Source organism: Electrophorus electricus, chromosome 3 (assembly GCF_041902795.1).
Source record: "Electrophorus electricus isolate QZ-2024a chromosome 3, ASM4190279v1, whole genome shotgun sequence".
In the NCBI taxonomy this organism is placed as follows: Eukaryota; Metazoa; Chordata; class Actinopteri; order Gymnotiformes; family Gymnotidae; genus Electrophorus; species Electrophorus electricus.
The window spans coordinates 7,144,824-7,158,734 of NC_137499.1; the positions used below are offsets into that span (position 1 = coordinate 7,144,824).

Genomic DNA, 13,911 nt, shown 5'->3' on the forward strand with positions numbered 1-13,911 from the left:
CAAAACTGGTAACACTCTTCTTATTTATACCATAAAAGCTATTTTGTAGATAACACAGAGAAATAACTGCCATATGCATGCACAGTATGAATAAGCACATCTAATGCACAGTTACAGGACACAAACAGGACATAACCATTTAAGTGCATAAATTACAGTATACATACAGTTCCAGTCAAACATTTGAACACACCTGACTGAATGTTTGTTTTTAATAGTAATCAGGGCATTTTAACCTAATGGATTACACTGAAAAATAAAAATTGGGAAGAGTGTTATTCTATATATGAATTCATTTTCAAAACACACAGGCACAATTTTATATACACCCTAAGCAAAAGGTTTTCTTTCAGAACTTTAGTTACTCACACTACAAGTGCTCTGTATACGTGAGAATGTCTTCCAGACTGATGGAAAAGCATCACAGGTGGCTGCTTTATGAAGCTGGATAAGAAAACACCAAGAGCATGCAAAGCTGTCATCAAAGTATAGAATAGTTACTTTGAAAAATCTAAAATCTAACATAGTCAAAGTTTGTTTAACACAGCATAATCACATATATGCTATTTCCCTGTTTTTTCAAATGTAGAAAATAGTAAAAATAAAAAAGTAGGTGTGTCCAAACTTTTGACTGGTACTGTACATTGGCAAAATGGGCATATATCAAACACAGCATCAAGCATACTTTTGTGCTTTAGCTTACTGAAGTTCAGTATGCTAAATCCATACAACAGTAGATACATTCTACGAAATATGTGATGTAAATCTATACAACAGTACATAAACAAATACTATTCTACTTATCAAGAAAACACATGTCCTCCTGTCTTGTAAAGTAACACAGACACATTTGTGCTTAAAACAGATAAGCCTACATAATATGCATTCTATTTTGTGTCTCTATCTTGCCTGGTGTTCTTCAGAAAGGTATTTTTCTGATGTGCTTTGGGAAACTTTGATGTCACTTTGATTGCATACCATGAAAACTCTATATGCACAGTACATGTATATTTCATGCATATGATGTTCATTTACATAATCCGTGCTCCTCGGCAGTGGGGCCGAGCTCGATTGTTCTGAGCTGGTTTAGGATGTGTTCGAATGACGCCCATTGGCCAACGCGTGATTTACAGCCTCTGTGGAATTAGACGACGAATGCGAACAGTAGTGCTGGGAGAGTAAGGGTGGGTTGGGTGGGGGCGGAGGTAGATTTTCCTGGACGAGGCGCGGCCGGGGGGTGAATTACAACTACTGCCGAAGTCGAGCCATTTGAAATACACAGTGGTCTTTGAGACTGTGAAGGAACTTCTGCCGAACACAGACACAGGAACAGTAAGAGTCATGTCCAAAAACGCTCATCAAGCTCCTCGTCTAAATCTCGCGGAACTTACTGCCAAGCAGTTCACTGACATCTGGAATCACTTCGATAGCGATGGTAAGTGGAACGTGCTGGTAGAAGGTACACCCTTCAATTAAACTATTTACATTTTCAGTTTTTGGCATGTACTTACATCTATGTATCAGAGAGTGTACTCTCCATGAGTAGCGAATCTATCATCTTGGTGGTGTAAACACCTACTCTACCACGTGAACTACGGGAGCGTTAAAGAAGCTTTTCTTGAGTACTTGTTCATATTTTTTAATCTTTTATTTGCCTTTATATGTGCTTTATCGATGCCCAGTAATTCGGTGTTCAAGTACGCTAACTGAAACTGTTCACTGAAAAATAGATGCATAGAGTGTTATATTATCGCACAGCCTATTTAGACGTCAGTTATTTTCTCGTCGCTGAGATATCTATAAAGTAACAGCGGTAAATCACGTTCTTGTTCACGTGTAATTCACTTTTACGATGCGATTTCCCTTCTGAATTATTCAAAGAATCTTGTGCATGGGGCACTGGGTTGATTGCTTATCTTTGCAAAGTTGCGTGAGACTTATACAAGCGTTTTCTGGGAGCTGTAAATTACGCTCCCCACGGCACCTATTGATTGTGCGCACAGCAGAAACGAAAGCTGTGAATTAATTAAGTATCCATGAGGTTCAAAGGAGGGATGTGATTGACTGCCGTGTTATAAGTACTATTTAATGACCCAGTAGAGACTAAGATGAAGTTTGGACCAGCCATTATCCAAATACCTACGCCTGGTTGTGCGTTTTGTGATTTATAATTCTAGTTATACGTTAGAAATGTTCCCGCTGAACCTGAACTATGCTTTTTATCATAGATGGCAAAGGAGCAAACTTTAAACCTTCCACACTGGCCCTTATTTATTGTACATGGACCCATTCGGTGAACATGATTATGCTGCTGTGATGCGAGAATAAAACGTCAACAACAGCGCACGGGATTTACTCTCATCCGCGAGCGAAAAGGCAGTCACTCCTGAGAGCGCAAGGGAATCCTGCGGAAGCCCCGTCGCTTTACCGTCTGCTCGAGTACCTGATACGTTTTATAGGTCCGTTGAGACGTGAGTGCAACAGAGACGGTCCATCCCTCAGAGTGCCAGGGAAAAAGGCCTGCTGCGTGGTCAAACAGGATGAAACATCAATTTAGACCCCAGGAAAAAAGGGGAGGGAATGAAGTTTAGAGACACTGAGGCATGCGATGATCCGATGATCAAATGATCTGTTATATTTAATATTCACAAGAAGTGTCTTTATCCATAACTGGATTATAAGCCTACTAGCCTATATGCAGACCTGGTGCATCAAATAATAATAATTAATGTCTCACATTTGATGATAAGATGCTTCGTACTCAAGTTTTTCACTGGTCATGTTTAATCTGTGTTCAGTGTGCACGCAGATCCGTGAATAAAAATAGGTCACTAAGAATAAATACATGAAAGCATTTCCTTTCCAAACACTTTACAGAAAATAGGATATTTACATGTACAGTTAATGTATCACATTAATTATTATTTTTGTTTGTTTCCTAGGTAATGGCTATATTGAGGGGAAAGAGCTGGAGAATTTTTTCCGGGAGTTGGAGACGGCACGTAAAGGGCTAAACGCGGTAAGAACAACATTATCCATTTCAGTGTGGATCTTTATTTTTAAATCAAGAAAGTAAATACTTTGTAGTTTTTCAGTATTTTAACTGTCTCAATGTACAATTTGAATAATTCGAGCCTACGTTCTACTGATTCTATGATTCTGCTGTACAATTACTGTGAATGAGGGCTTTTAAATTAAATAGACAGTTCTTCTTGAGGACCTAATTGGATTGGTTTCTCAAATGAACACTTTTGCTTAAGTAGATTTTATAGCTACCAGAACATAATTCTGTAATAAAATGTATCAAAGTAAAGCACTACAGAATCTGGTCACATAGTAATTTCACATAGTGAAATGGTTTCTCATTGTCTTAGAGCACTCTCATTAAACTCAAAACAACAGTGTAAATTTCTTGGTGTGCTGTTATTGTCTTCCGATCTTTATGCTTTACATTTTTGTAGCTTTTTAGGTTACTTATTTTGAAAAAGTACACTTTTAGCCAAGAATGTATAATGGTATTTTTGTGGAATAGTTATATGTGCTTGGCCCTGCCAGGGCCCTGCCAATGCTGCATTCAGACAGAAGATACAGGAGCTCATGCATAAATTTGACCAGAATGCGGATGGCAGGATTGAGATGTCAGAGGTAAAGCGCCTATCCCTAACTTCCTGAAAGACTTTATTGCATATGTAATGCTGGTTTGAAGGCTTGAAGGGGCATCATTAGAGAGCCCCTGTGAGATGGAGAGAACATCAGAGATAGAAGTGGAGGATCGGAGATGGTAGAGGCAGGAGGAAATTTGGAAGAAAGTGCACATAATGGAAATAAGAATGGAAGGAGTTAAAAATGAGTAATAGGGAAAGGGAAGATGGATCAGGGTGATGAGGATCACATGCTACTTCCCTCTCTCCCTTTGTCCCAACTTCTCTCTCCATATTCTACGTGCGTGCTTTCCATCATGGACATTTGTAGTACTACCTCCCTAACTGTCTGTCTGCCTGGATAATTGGCTCATGGGCTCATAGCTATTTGACTCTGTGTCTGCACCTCTCCTGTCTTTGTGCTGTCCATCATCTGACTGGGAGCAAAAAAAAATCTAAGTCAGACATCTTCTTGCATCTGTTAAAAGATTAATTAACAAACATGGCAGAAATTATGAAGCAAAATTATGGGACTAAATCACATGCCTGACAATGATGGACATGATGCTCAGGTAACTGTGCTAATCACAATCACCAATTAATTTAGACTGACTTTAAGTCCCTTAGGAGAAGATCAGAGATGTCCACTCATCTTTTTGTGTACACTTTGAGCACTCTTCTTTAATCTCAAACTCAAATGCAAGGCTGGCAATGGAAAGACAGCTCATTCTGACTCTTTATATGAGACTATGAGGCTATGAACTGTGAACCAACTTATAAAAGCCAAGCCCCTGCAGAGACAGCTAGAGATTGAAATCTGTGGTAAGCCATTTTGTTTTTATGATATTAGTAGTTGCTTGTCAGAGCTTGGACCTAAGGCATGGGTTGAATTACAAAGAGTTTAAGCAAAGTTTTAGAGAGGAATAAGACAGCGCAGTACTCAGTGATCAGCCACTATGCCACTGCCAGCAACACAAACAGAGAATGAGACGTGTCAGTGTTATGCATCTAACAGCCCCAGAGACCTAACAGAGTAACATGATGATTTATCCTGCATTCTTGCATGGAATGATTGGCACCAGTCAGGCTTGGCACCAGTCAGGTTTGCCATATTAAGTTTCTCTGTTAGTAGCCAGGTTGGATGAAATCAGCTCTTGAAAAAGAATAGGTAAATCTGATAAAGAATAGGTAAATATAATTTTTAAAAAATAGGTAAATCTGTTAGAGAATAGGTAAATCTGATTACAAAATCAGTCAATCTGATAAAATAATACATAAACCTGATCCTTTATGACATTTTAGCTGACACTTTTATACAAATTGATTTACAATTACAACTTGAGCAAATGAGCATTAAGGGCCTTGCTCAGGGACCCAACAGGGGGTGATGGAGTATGAACCAGCCCCCTTTCAATTACAAGTCAAGCACCATAACCATTGAGCTACCAAAGGAATGTTTTTTTTCTAAACTGCTTTCATTCTCAGACAACTTGGTTGTAAATTGAGTACAAAGATAAAAAGCTTAAATTTTCATTTTCTCCCATAAAAATGAGGAATGGTAAAAATGTATGAGCTACTTTTAGAGAATTAATGCCAAAGCCCCATCTTTTGGCTGTGGCTAATTAACCATTAGACTGCTTTAATAAACACTGACATGTTCGACATTAAGTGATAATTTTGCATATCAATGCAAAAGCATCTGGTTTAAGTGGACTGACGGCTGTCGAGCTTTGTGAAGTTTAGGGTTTCACGGCTTGGGGGTGTCAGTGATTCAGTGCTGGGGGCTCTCTGCAGAGAGCAAAAATGATAATACAGGGCATGAAATTGAGCCTCTCATCCCTGTCCAGCACTTGCAGGAATGTACATCCTAAGATAGTGTGGAAGGGGTTATGTGTAGTCTTTCTGCCAAGTTGCAGCTGCGGGTTGAGCACACAGAGCTTCAGATGCCTTTGGCTGTAGAGTGTGGTCTGTATGGGCTGTAGAGTGGTGCTGTCCAAGGTTCTGAAATCTCTTTCCATGCTCATGGAGCCCTGGAGAGGTGTGGTAGGTTGGAGGAAAGGGGCTTGTTGTACATTTTGCAGCAGAAGAAGAGGGCTTTATCAATTGTATTTTCTTTTAGATCTATGTTACATTGCATTCTGTATGTATTTAGATCTTGATATTTGTCTTGAATAAATCTCACTCTTTCTTTCTCTCTCTCTCTCTCTCTCTCTCTCTCTCTCTCTCAGCTGGCTCAGATCCTGCCTACAGAAGAGAACTTTCTCCTATTTTTTAGACAGTTTGTGGGATCTAGTGTTGAATTCATGGTGGTATACACACACTCTGGTTATTTTACTGTACTTCCACACTAATATATATCTTACATCTAAAGACAGATTTGATGTCATCTGTTGGATCTCATACACATTTTACCCATCTCAATTTTTTTTTTTCTGTAGAATCTGCGTTAGTTAATTCAGGGGATTATAATCAGTGATTCTTGTTGATCTCTCTCTTTCTCTCTTTGTGTGTGTGTGTGTGTGTGTGTGTGTGTGTGTGTGTGTGTGTGTGTTAGCTCATGTAATAATACACGGTGACTTTGTAAATAATACAATACAACAAAATATGTCTGCTGTGTTGACTATCTGGATTACAATTACAAAATGCTAATTTGTGAATCACTTTGGAGTAGGTAGAACATTTGACATATGATTGAATTTAATTTAAAAAGCATTCTTTGTGCACTTATCAATAATAATTATGATACTAGAATTATACAAATAATGAAAACAATGAAGTCTTAGTTACTGTATTGGAATTACAATTGCTCTGAATATTCTGAAACATAAACTGAATAAACTGAAAACCAGGCTCCTGAATAATTTTCAGTAATTTCTCAACAACACAGAAATAATTACATATTTAAAACAAGAAAAGCTGTTAAAATAAAAGTAATTAATAAATAAACTGAAGTTTTATTTATTTACACCAATAAAGAACTCTATTCATAAACAATTAAGACAGTTGCCAAAGACAGTAAACAAGTGAACAGCTATCTCAAAAAGAATGATGCTCAGAGTAATGTTTCATTTTTAGGCATGGAGAAAATATGACACTCACCGCAGTGGCTATATTGAATCCAATGAACTAAAGGTAAGTAAAATACCTTAGCTGTAGGTAATAAATTAATACACTCCTTCAGTTCTCTGACTGAGAGTCTCTTTTTTCAGAGCTTCCTCTCTGATCTCTTGAAAAAAGCTAATAGACACTATGAGGACAAGAAACTGAATGAGTACACCCAGACTATAGTAAGTAGATTTTTGCACTTTGAATTATTGCAAGCAAATATTGCTATGCCTATATCTAAATCTAGTCTTTATCTCATTAACCTAAAGGAAATCATTTGACTCTTTTATTGTTTCAAGTAAAACAAATAAAAAAACCCCATTTGACCTGCCTACGAGACCGCACCTGAGTGTCTGTTTTCCATAGAATATACACACATATTTTCAGTGATATGTCTGCCAAGATTGTGTAATATGTCTGAGCATTATCTGCACAGCTAAAGATGTTTGACCTGAATGGGGATGGAAAACTAGGACTGTCAGAGATGGCCAGGTAAGAAACAGAAGTCTGTGTGTGTGTGTGTGTGTGTGTGTGTGTGTGTGTGTGTGTGTGTGTGTGTGTGTGTGTGTGTGTGTGTGTGTGTGTGTGTGTGTGTGTGTGTGTGTGTGTGTGTGTGTGTGTGTGTGTGTGTGTGTGTGGCAGAGTGTGAGTATGAGTATGAGTGTGAGAGTGTTAAAAGTCTTTTGTGGTGCTTCTAGGTTACTCCCAATGCAAGAGAACTTCCTGCTCAAATTTCAGGTAAAGTCAAATTGCTTTCATTGTTTTGTAAAGAGCATTATTATATCATCATATACTAACATTAGATATAACACCATTACATGCTGCATTACATGTTCTCAGACATGTATATAAGCATATATACAAAAACATAAGCCAAGCAAAATTATGTACAAATAATGCACAGAAAGTACATTTCATCCTCTGCCGTCTGGATTGATAAGGATTATTTTAATCCTTATATGGTTATGATAATCTCCATATATTTATCTTGGATACAAAATACAGCTGTCTCAACTGCCCTTCAATATTTTATCCTCTCTCCAATTCCCCCTCCCACCCAGTCTCTCTCATATAATATGCAATATTATATTAAATGGTGGAGGGACATATGAAACATGGAGAGGTAAAAACTCTAGATAATTGCAAAATTCCATTCCTGCAGCATGTTTACAGCAGATAAAAATAGGGTTAGAAATCATTGTTGTCTTTTTCTTTTTGAATGCTTTGAAATACAGAGGAGAAAGGTAACAATGTCATTTTCACAGATTAATTTTAGTAATATCTTACAGAAAATATGGAAATGTATAAGTAATATGTATAATATTTTCTGAAATAGTCATGATTAGAGATAAATAGCTAAATCTTGACTTCATTAGTGCAAAATTCAACTGTAATCCCAGGAATTGAGAGGATTGTTTCTTATTATATTCAGTACTATGATATGTAAAAGCAAGTATTTACAATTATAATGTGCACATTCCATTGTCTCTCTGCTTAGCCTTTCTACTCTATCTCTCAATAAATGAATGACTAAATGAATGAACATTTTAAATCCCTGCTTCTTCAATAGAGCTTTAAATTGTCTTCTGATGAGTTTGGTGAGATATTCACTTTCTATGATAAGGTGAGAAATCCTGTTAACCAGTTCTGTGAAATGACTGTACCCTTGCATGCATTTCAGCTTGTGCTGCCTAGTGTCTAACTGTCAAAACAAAACTATTAAACACCCACTTGATTCATTCTGTACTTAAGGCTGTAGGGCTATATTGTTGTTTCTCACCAGGATAGTAATGGTTACATTGATGAAAATGAATTGGACGCTCTGCTGAGGGACCTCTACCAAAAGCACAAAATGGTGACTAAAGGGGGCCAGGGAAGGCGGGGTAAAGCAGAAGAGACCTATAGTGCATAATTTATGTGTAATTATGGAAAAGTGATAATACTAAGTGAAATAATTGCAGAGATGGAAAGTAGGATTACGTGAATGAGTAATGAACTATTAAGTATTAGGAAAGTGTGGAAGAAAACTATAAAGAAGGTGATAAGAAGTTTTGTCTTTTTGTTATGATAAGTAATTCTTATTGATATCTGTGCATGTGTGTGTGTGTGTGTGTGTGTGTGTGTGTGTGTGTGTGTGTGTGTGAGAACAGGAGGCTGATATACAAAGTTTGGCCAGTTCAAAGAATTGCATCATGGCATTGTCTGATAGAGGAAAGCTCTTCCGTACTGAACTGGAGATTTTGCTGTGCAAGGAGCCCTTTCTCTGATTCCTGACCTCTAACTCTTGCTCTCTGACCTCAGAGCTTTACCCCACTCATCCTTTTTCATCCAATCCTGGTGCATGTCCTCACCTCACCTCACCACTTTCCTCTCCAGTCAGTGTATCAAATGTGCAAAGCTTTCTGATCTCTGGGGCTTATCTCTCCCTGAAATGTGGCTTCCTGATATATGCTTGTATAGCTTGTATTTTTGAATATTAGAACTAATTGTGATAGTACAGAAATGGATATGTGTAGCTAGTTACTTATTTGGTGATATATGCTGTCTAAATTAGTTTTCATGAAATCTCTTTTAGTTAAATCCCCATTCTGAAGTCCAGAGTGCCAATGTTAGACAATACTGTACTGGACACAGATTATGGTCCCGTCCTCCTATGCTATTTTGTTCTGTTTTTCTTTCTGTTGTCTCTTACTCTCTGTCTCTCTCTCTCTTTCTTTCACAACCCCTCCCCCTTACCCCACTTTGGGTTGAGATAGAATGCCTGAGCTGTATTGTTGTTATCTCTGAGAGCATTACTTAAATAAATATCTGAGGACTTCCATTTCTCTTTAATATGACCAGACCCTCTCTCTCTCTTCACCCTATATTCTCCCTTTAATTAATGTTTTCCTGACAACTGAATTACAGTACTGTATGTGAGGTTCTGCTCCTCTGAAAAACCACTTTAAATCTTGACACTTTAAATCTTGACACCAGTCAACCACAAAGTCCTTGTATAATGGATTTTTCTAGGCCCCAGCTAGAAATGACAATAGATATTTGCAGTGTGTATGGTAGCTCAGCGTAGTTTATTTTCCACAGAGATAAGTTAAAGAAAAAAATATTCCTCACAATGTAGGTAGCTTTATCTTCCCAAGAGCTGGGGGCTTGTGTGACCTCTTAACCCCCCCGCCACCCCAGGAAGTATCTACGAGGGTGGAGAGGTCCAGCGGATGGCAAAGCACGCACACAGTAATGTCACACATTCCTCTGACCTTATCTTCTTTCCAGCTTCTTGAACTTAAGAAGCACAGCTTAAGATAGAGTTTTGGCTACTTTATAAAAGCACCATTCGGTTTATCAAATAGTGAAATTGCAGTGTGGAAAGATGTTCCTACAAACAATGTCAAAATAAATACATTCTATCTTTGAAGGCTGTGTGCTCGAGTTGCGGAATATATTTTAATCTAAGCGGTACTCCCTACCATGTCTAGTAAATGCTTATAGGTTGAAATAAGCAGATATTGGTTGTGATTGGACCAGGGGTTTCCGGTTCATTCATCGTGGAGACGATAGTAGCAGCCGGTTTATGAGGAGCCTGGCCTCTTTCTCTTCCTCGCATTATATCAAAATAACTTCAAAACGCCAGAGGGCGCTAGCGAGCGAATCCAAAATCAATTTGGGGCGGAGGGTGAATAGAGCTAAACAACTAAAACGAAAATGTAAAATAATTTCATACCACATGGTCAGGATCTACCTTTAATTTTGGAAAGTATAAGTATGTATTACACTAACAATAGCAAAGAATACCTACCTGTACATTTCCTATTTATATTATTCCTATTCCAAACTGGTTTTTGGAAGTAGGACACCAGCATTTCTGCTTCTGAGTGCTGATAAACTGCTAGAGAAGCATAAATGCCATGCTGCAAAAGGCACATAATCCTGACTTGAGCGGGAAGTCATACAGTCACTGTTAGTTCAGTAATACTTTTAAGTATTTGGCTGCTGTCTCTCCTGCTTATGGAGGCAGATGCAGTGACAAATAAATCACCCAAGAGTCTGTCTTCAACTTCTCTGACAGTAGCCAATATTGTATTTGTATTTGCAAAAAAAAAAAAAAAAAAGAAGAAAAATATTAACCTAGCTAGTGCTTATTGCTATTGTAGCTCATGTAGCTGTCTGTACCACCTGTTTTTTGATAGGCTGTTTGGTGTATTTTGGTGCATGCATGTGTATTTTTGAACATACATGTTTTGACGTGCATGTCTTGTTCGGCTCATGGTGGACTGAGGTGCAGATGGGACCTCCTGACCCCATTCTTGGGGTGAAGGAGGCCTCCAAACAGGATTCAAATCCCCAGAAGTTTAATCTGGGTGATGGTGCATACCGGGATGACAAAGGCGAGCCCTATGTTCCCAGCTGTGTCCAGAAGGTAAGTGCTCTGTTGCTGTACTCTACCCATTTGCAAAAACACTATGTGTATGTGAAGATGAATGAGGTACAAATAACTTTAAAACTCAGAATAGAAGAGCTGTGAGCACATCTAATGCATGGCTGTTAAATCAGGCCTACAAAATGATGCAGACCTGACTTTATCTCTGCAGTAACATACACATTTATACTGACAACTTGAGACAACTTGAGAACTTGAGTAAAAAATGGATCATTAAAGATGTTTGTATGCAAGCTTGCAGAACAGAGAGGTTTTATCCATACTCTGTGAACTCCTGTGTATAGTCTAACTGTGGAAGGCGTGGGTCAGGGGCTATGTTTGACTCAACAATTTAGATATCTTTACATATCAATACACACATTCTACTGTCTGCTTTCAGCCAGAGTAGGATGGCCCCGCCCCCTTTGGTTCTTCTCAAGGTTTCTTCCTCTTGCTCACTGGAGGTTTGGACTCAGACATTTGTAAAGCTGCTTTGTGACAACATCTTGACTTTGACACAGTGCAAATAATAGCTACTGTTTGTGAATGTCCACACTGCATTTTTTTTTTCAAAGGAGGTGTAATATTAATTTATTAATTTATACAAAGTTTTTAACCCCCTGCCCATCCCCAATTCCCTCTTAAAATAAATGTTGATCTTTCTGCACAGGTTGAAGCTTGAAATGGAAAGATGTATATAAGGTTGGGAAGGACACAATTCCCTGCTTGTTCTGGCACAATCTGCAGAAGCAAAACGTGCTGGTGTTCTTTGACATGGTCTATCAAGGCTTTGCGAGTGCATCAGTAAGGATGCATGGGCAGTGAGGCACTTCACTGAACAGGGCCACAATATTTTTCTGTCTCAGTCCTTTGCCAAGAACATGGATCTCTATGGTTAGTGTGTGTAAATACAAGCATGTATGCATGTTTGCATGTCTGAGAAAGTGAGTGTGTGTGAGTGTGTATGCCTGAGAATTGGTTATGTCAGGTTGTAAGCAAAATAGCTTTAAATATTACTGCTAATGATAACTTTGCTTGGCGCTGATGATCCCATTTACAAGTGGCATGTTCGTTCTGGTAGGCAAGCATTTGGGAGGTTTCATAGTGGTGTGCACGGATGCTAAGGAGGCAAAGAAAGTGGAGTCTCATCTGAAAATCCTGATTCTTCCAATTTACTCCAGTCCACCAATGAGCGGAGCCCGTATTGTGGCCACCATTCTTAACAGCCCAGCTCTGCACAGTATGTGGTATGATGTATACTGGAATTACACTTACATTAACTTCTTTCTTGTTTTTTTTTTGTCTTTTTATTATGTTTGTTATGTTTTGCATGTGTAGGCTGGAGAAAGTATAAGGAATGGCAGATCAGATTATTAAAATGAGGTAGATGTTAGTGTCTAATCTGAAAAAGGAAGGCTCCACCCACTACTGACAACACATCATCAACCATAATGGCATGTTCTGCTTCACAGTACTCAAACCTGACCAGGTAACACTGCAGTGGCGCTCCTACGTTATTACATGTTTGGCATCATCTAATTGTATATGTGTTTCCCAGGTTGAGCAACTGATCAAGGAGTTCTCTGTGTACATGACCAAACTTGGTCGCAACTTTGGCAAACATTCTAGGACAAGAAAGGAAGCCGTAGCTGTCTGCATCACTTCCTGTTTGTATGTGTTGGCCCACATCTAGACATTGGACTTGGCTCTTTGTTTTGCTTCAACTAGCTGCCTGCTTAGATCCTCGTGAACCCTGATCATGTGATAAAGAAGTGCATAATGGATAATGGTTCTTCTTTGAGTCAGATTAATTTATGAGGAATCAGCTGAAATGAGTTTTTTTCCCTGTTGCATATTTCTGTATTAATTGTATTTATTGTGCAGGAGACACTGAGAATTAAAGAAGATTTCTGTATTTGTTTGATTTTTTAAACTCATCTTTAATAATTTCATTCAAGATCTGATTTTCATAGTGGTCCTGGGCCTTCTATTGATTAAATGAATGACATCTTGTACTGTACAAGCAAAACAAAGTGATATTGAAGGTAGTTGAAAACTTCCAAAAACTGAAGTATATGATAAATGGTAGCTGTAGGAAAGAATGATGAAGAACATGAATAGCAAACAGGAACTCGAGCCAACTTGTGTAGAAATTTTAAAATGGATTTATTTACATTTTCCACTTTTGATTTTTTTTTTTTAAACCACTGTAGTTGTTCATGCAGTGACAATTCTTGTGCTGTTTAACCAGCTATCCCAAGATCCTAAGCAATTCTCAACCAGAAAACCCTTTCATAAAACCGGTTTGGTACCGGTACATGCAATGCAACGAAAATATATAGAATAGAAACGACAGAAAGGTGGGAAATGGAAACTACTAAATGGCGAGGAACGGATATACCCGCACGTAAAAACTTCAGTTTGAAAAATTTCTGATGCAGTAAATGCAACAAATCTGCTGAACCTACATCAGGGTATAAAATACAAAAAAGCGCCAGAGCACAATGTTTGTTGGTATAAACCTTCTGTAAGCTATATGACGAAGTCAAAAACTGACCTTTGAGCTTCATTAGGCACGTATCTTATTACACGTTATCTTCTAAACGGCGAACATCTGTCCACATGCAGGATCAGAAGTTTTGGTAAAGATGTTACGCCTGACAGCTGTAAATCGAAGCTAGCAATTCCCATCATGCCCGACTGGATCACATGACTGTCACATGTTACTGTATCAGCAGCACTCAAATTTAA

At 38.3% G+C, this 13,911-nt stretch overlaps 1 protein-coding gene and 1 pseudogene across 3 annotated transcripts; both read left to right on the forward strand.

The window, feature by feature from the left end:
* The first annotated feature begins 1,241 nt into the window (after window positions 1-1,241).
* Window positions 1,242-9,547, forward strand: LOC113586068 (calretinin-like). Of its 3 annotated transcripts, XM_027023923.3 has the most exons (11): window positions 1,242-1,435; window positions 2,943-3,019; window positions 3,556-3,645; window positions 5,870-5,950; window positions 6,717-6,773; window positions 6,851-6,928; window positions 7,183-7,238; window positions 7,445-7,484; window positions 8,317-8,370; window positions 8,530-8,601; window positions 8,897-9,547. In XM_027023923.3, the coding sequence occupies exons 1-11, from the start codon at window positions 1,342-1,344 to the stop codon at window positions 9,011-9,013; spliced, it is 816 nt and encodes a 271-aa protein (XP_026879724.2). In that variant the 5' UTR covers window positions 1,242-1,341; the 3' UTR covers window positions 9,014-9,547. The 3 variants fall into 3 exon arrangements, with proteins under 3 accessions (XP_026879724.2, XP_081563502.1, XP_035385454.1); XM_081707376.1 differs by lacking the exon at window positions 8,317-8,370; XM_035529561.2 differs by lacking the exons at window positions 8,317-8,370; window positions 8,530-8,601.
* A 1,478-nt stretch (window positions 9,548-11,025) lies between these two features.
* On the forward strand, window positions 11,026-12,986 carry LOC113586076 (aspartate aminotransferase, mitochondrial-like; annotated as a pseudogene).
* The last annotated feature ends 925 nt before the right edge of the window (window positions 12,987-13,911 follow it).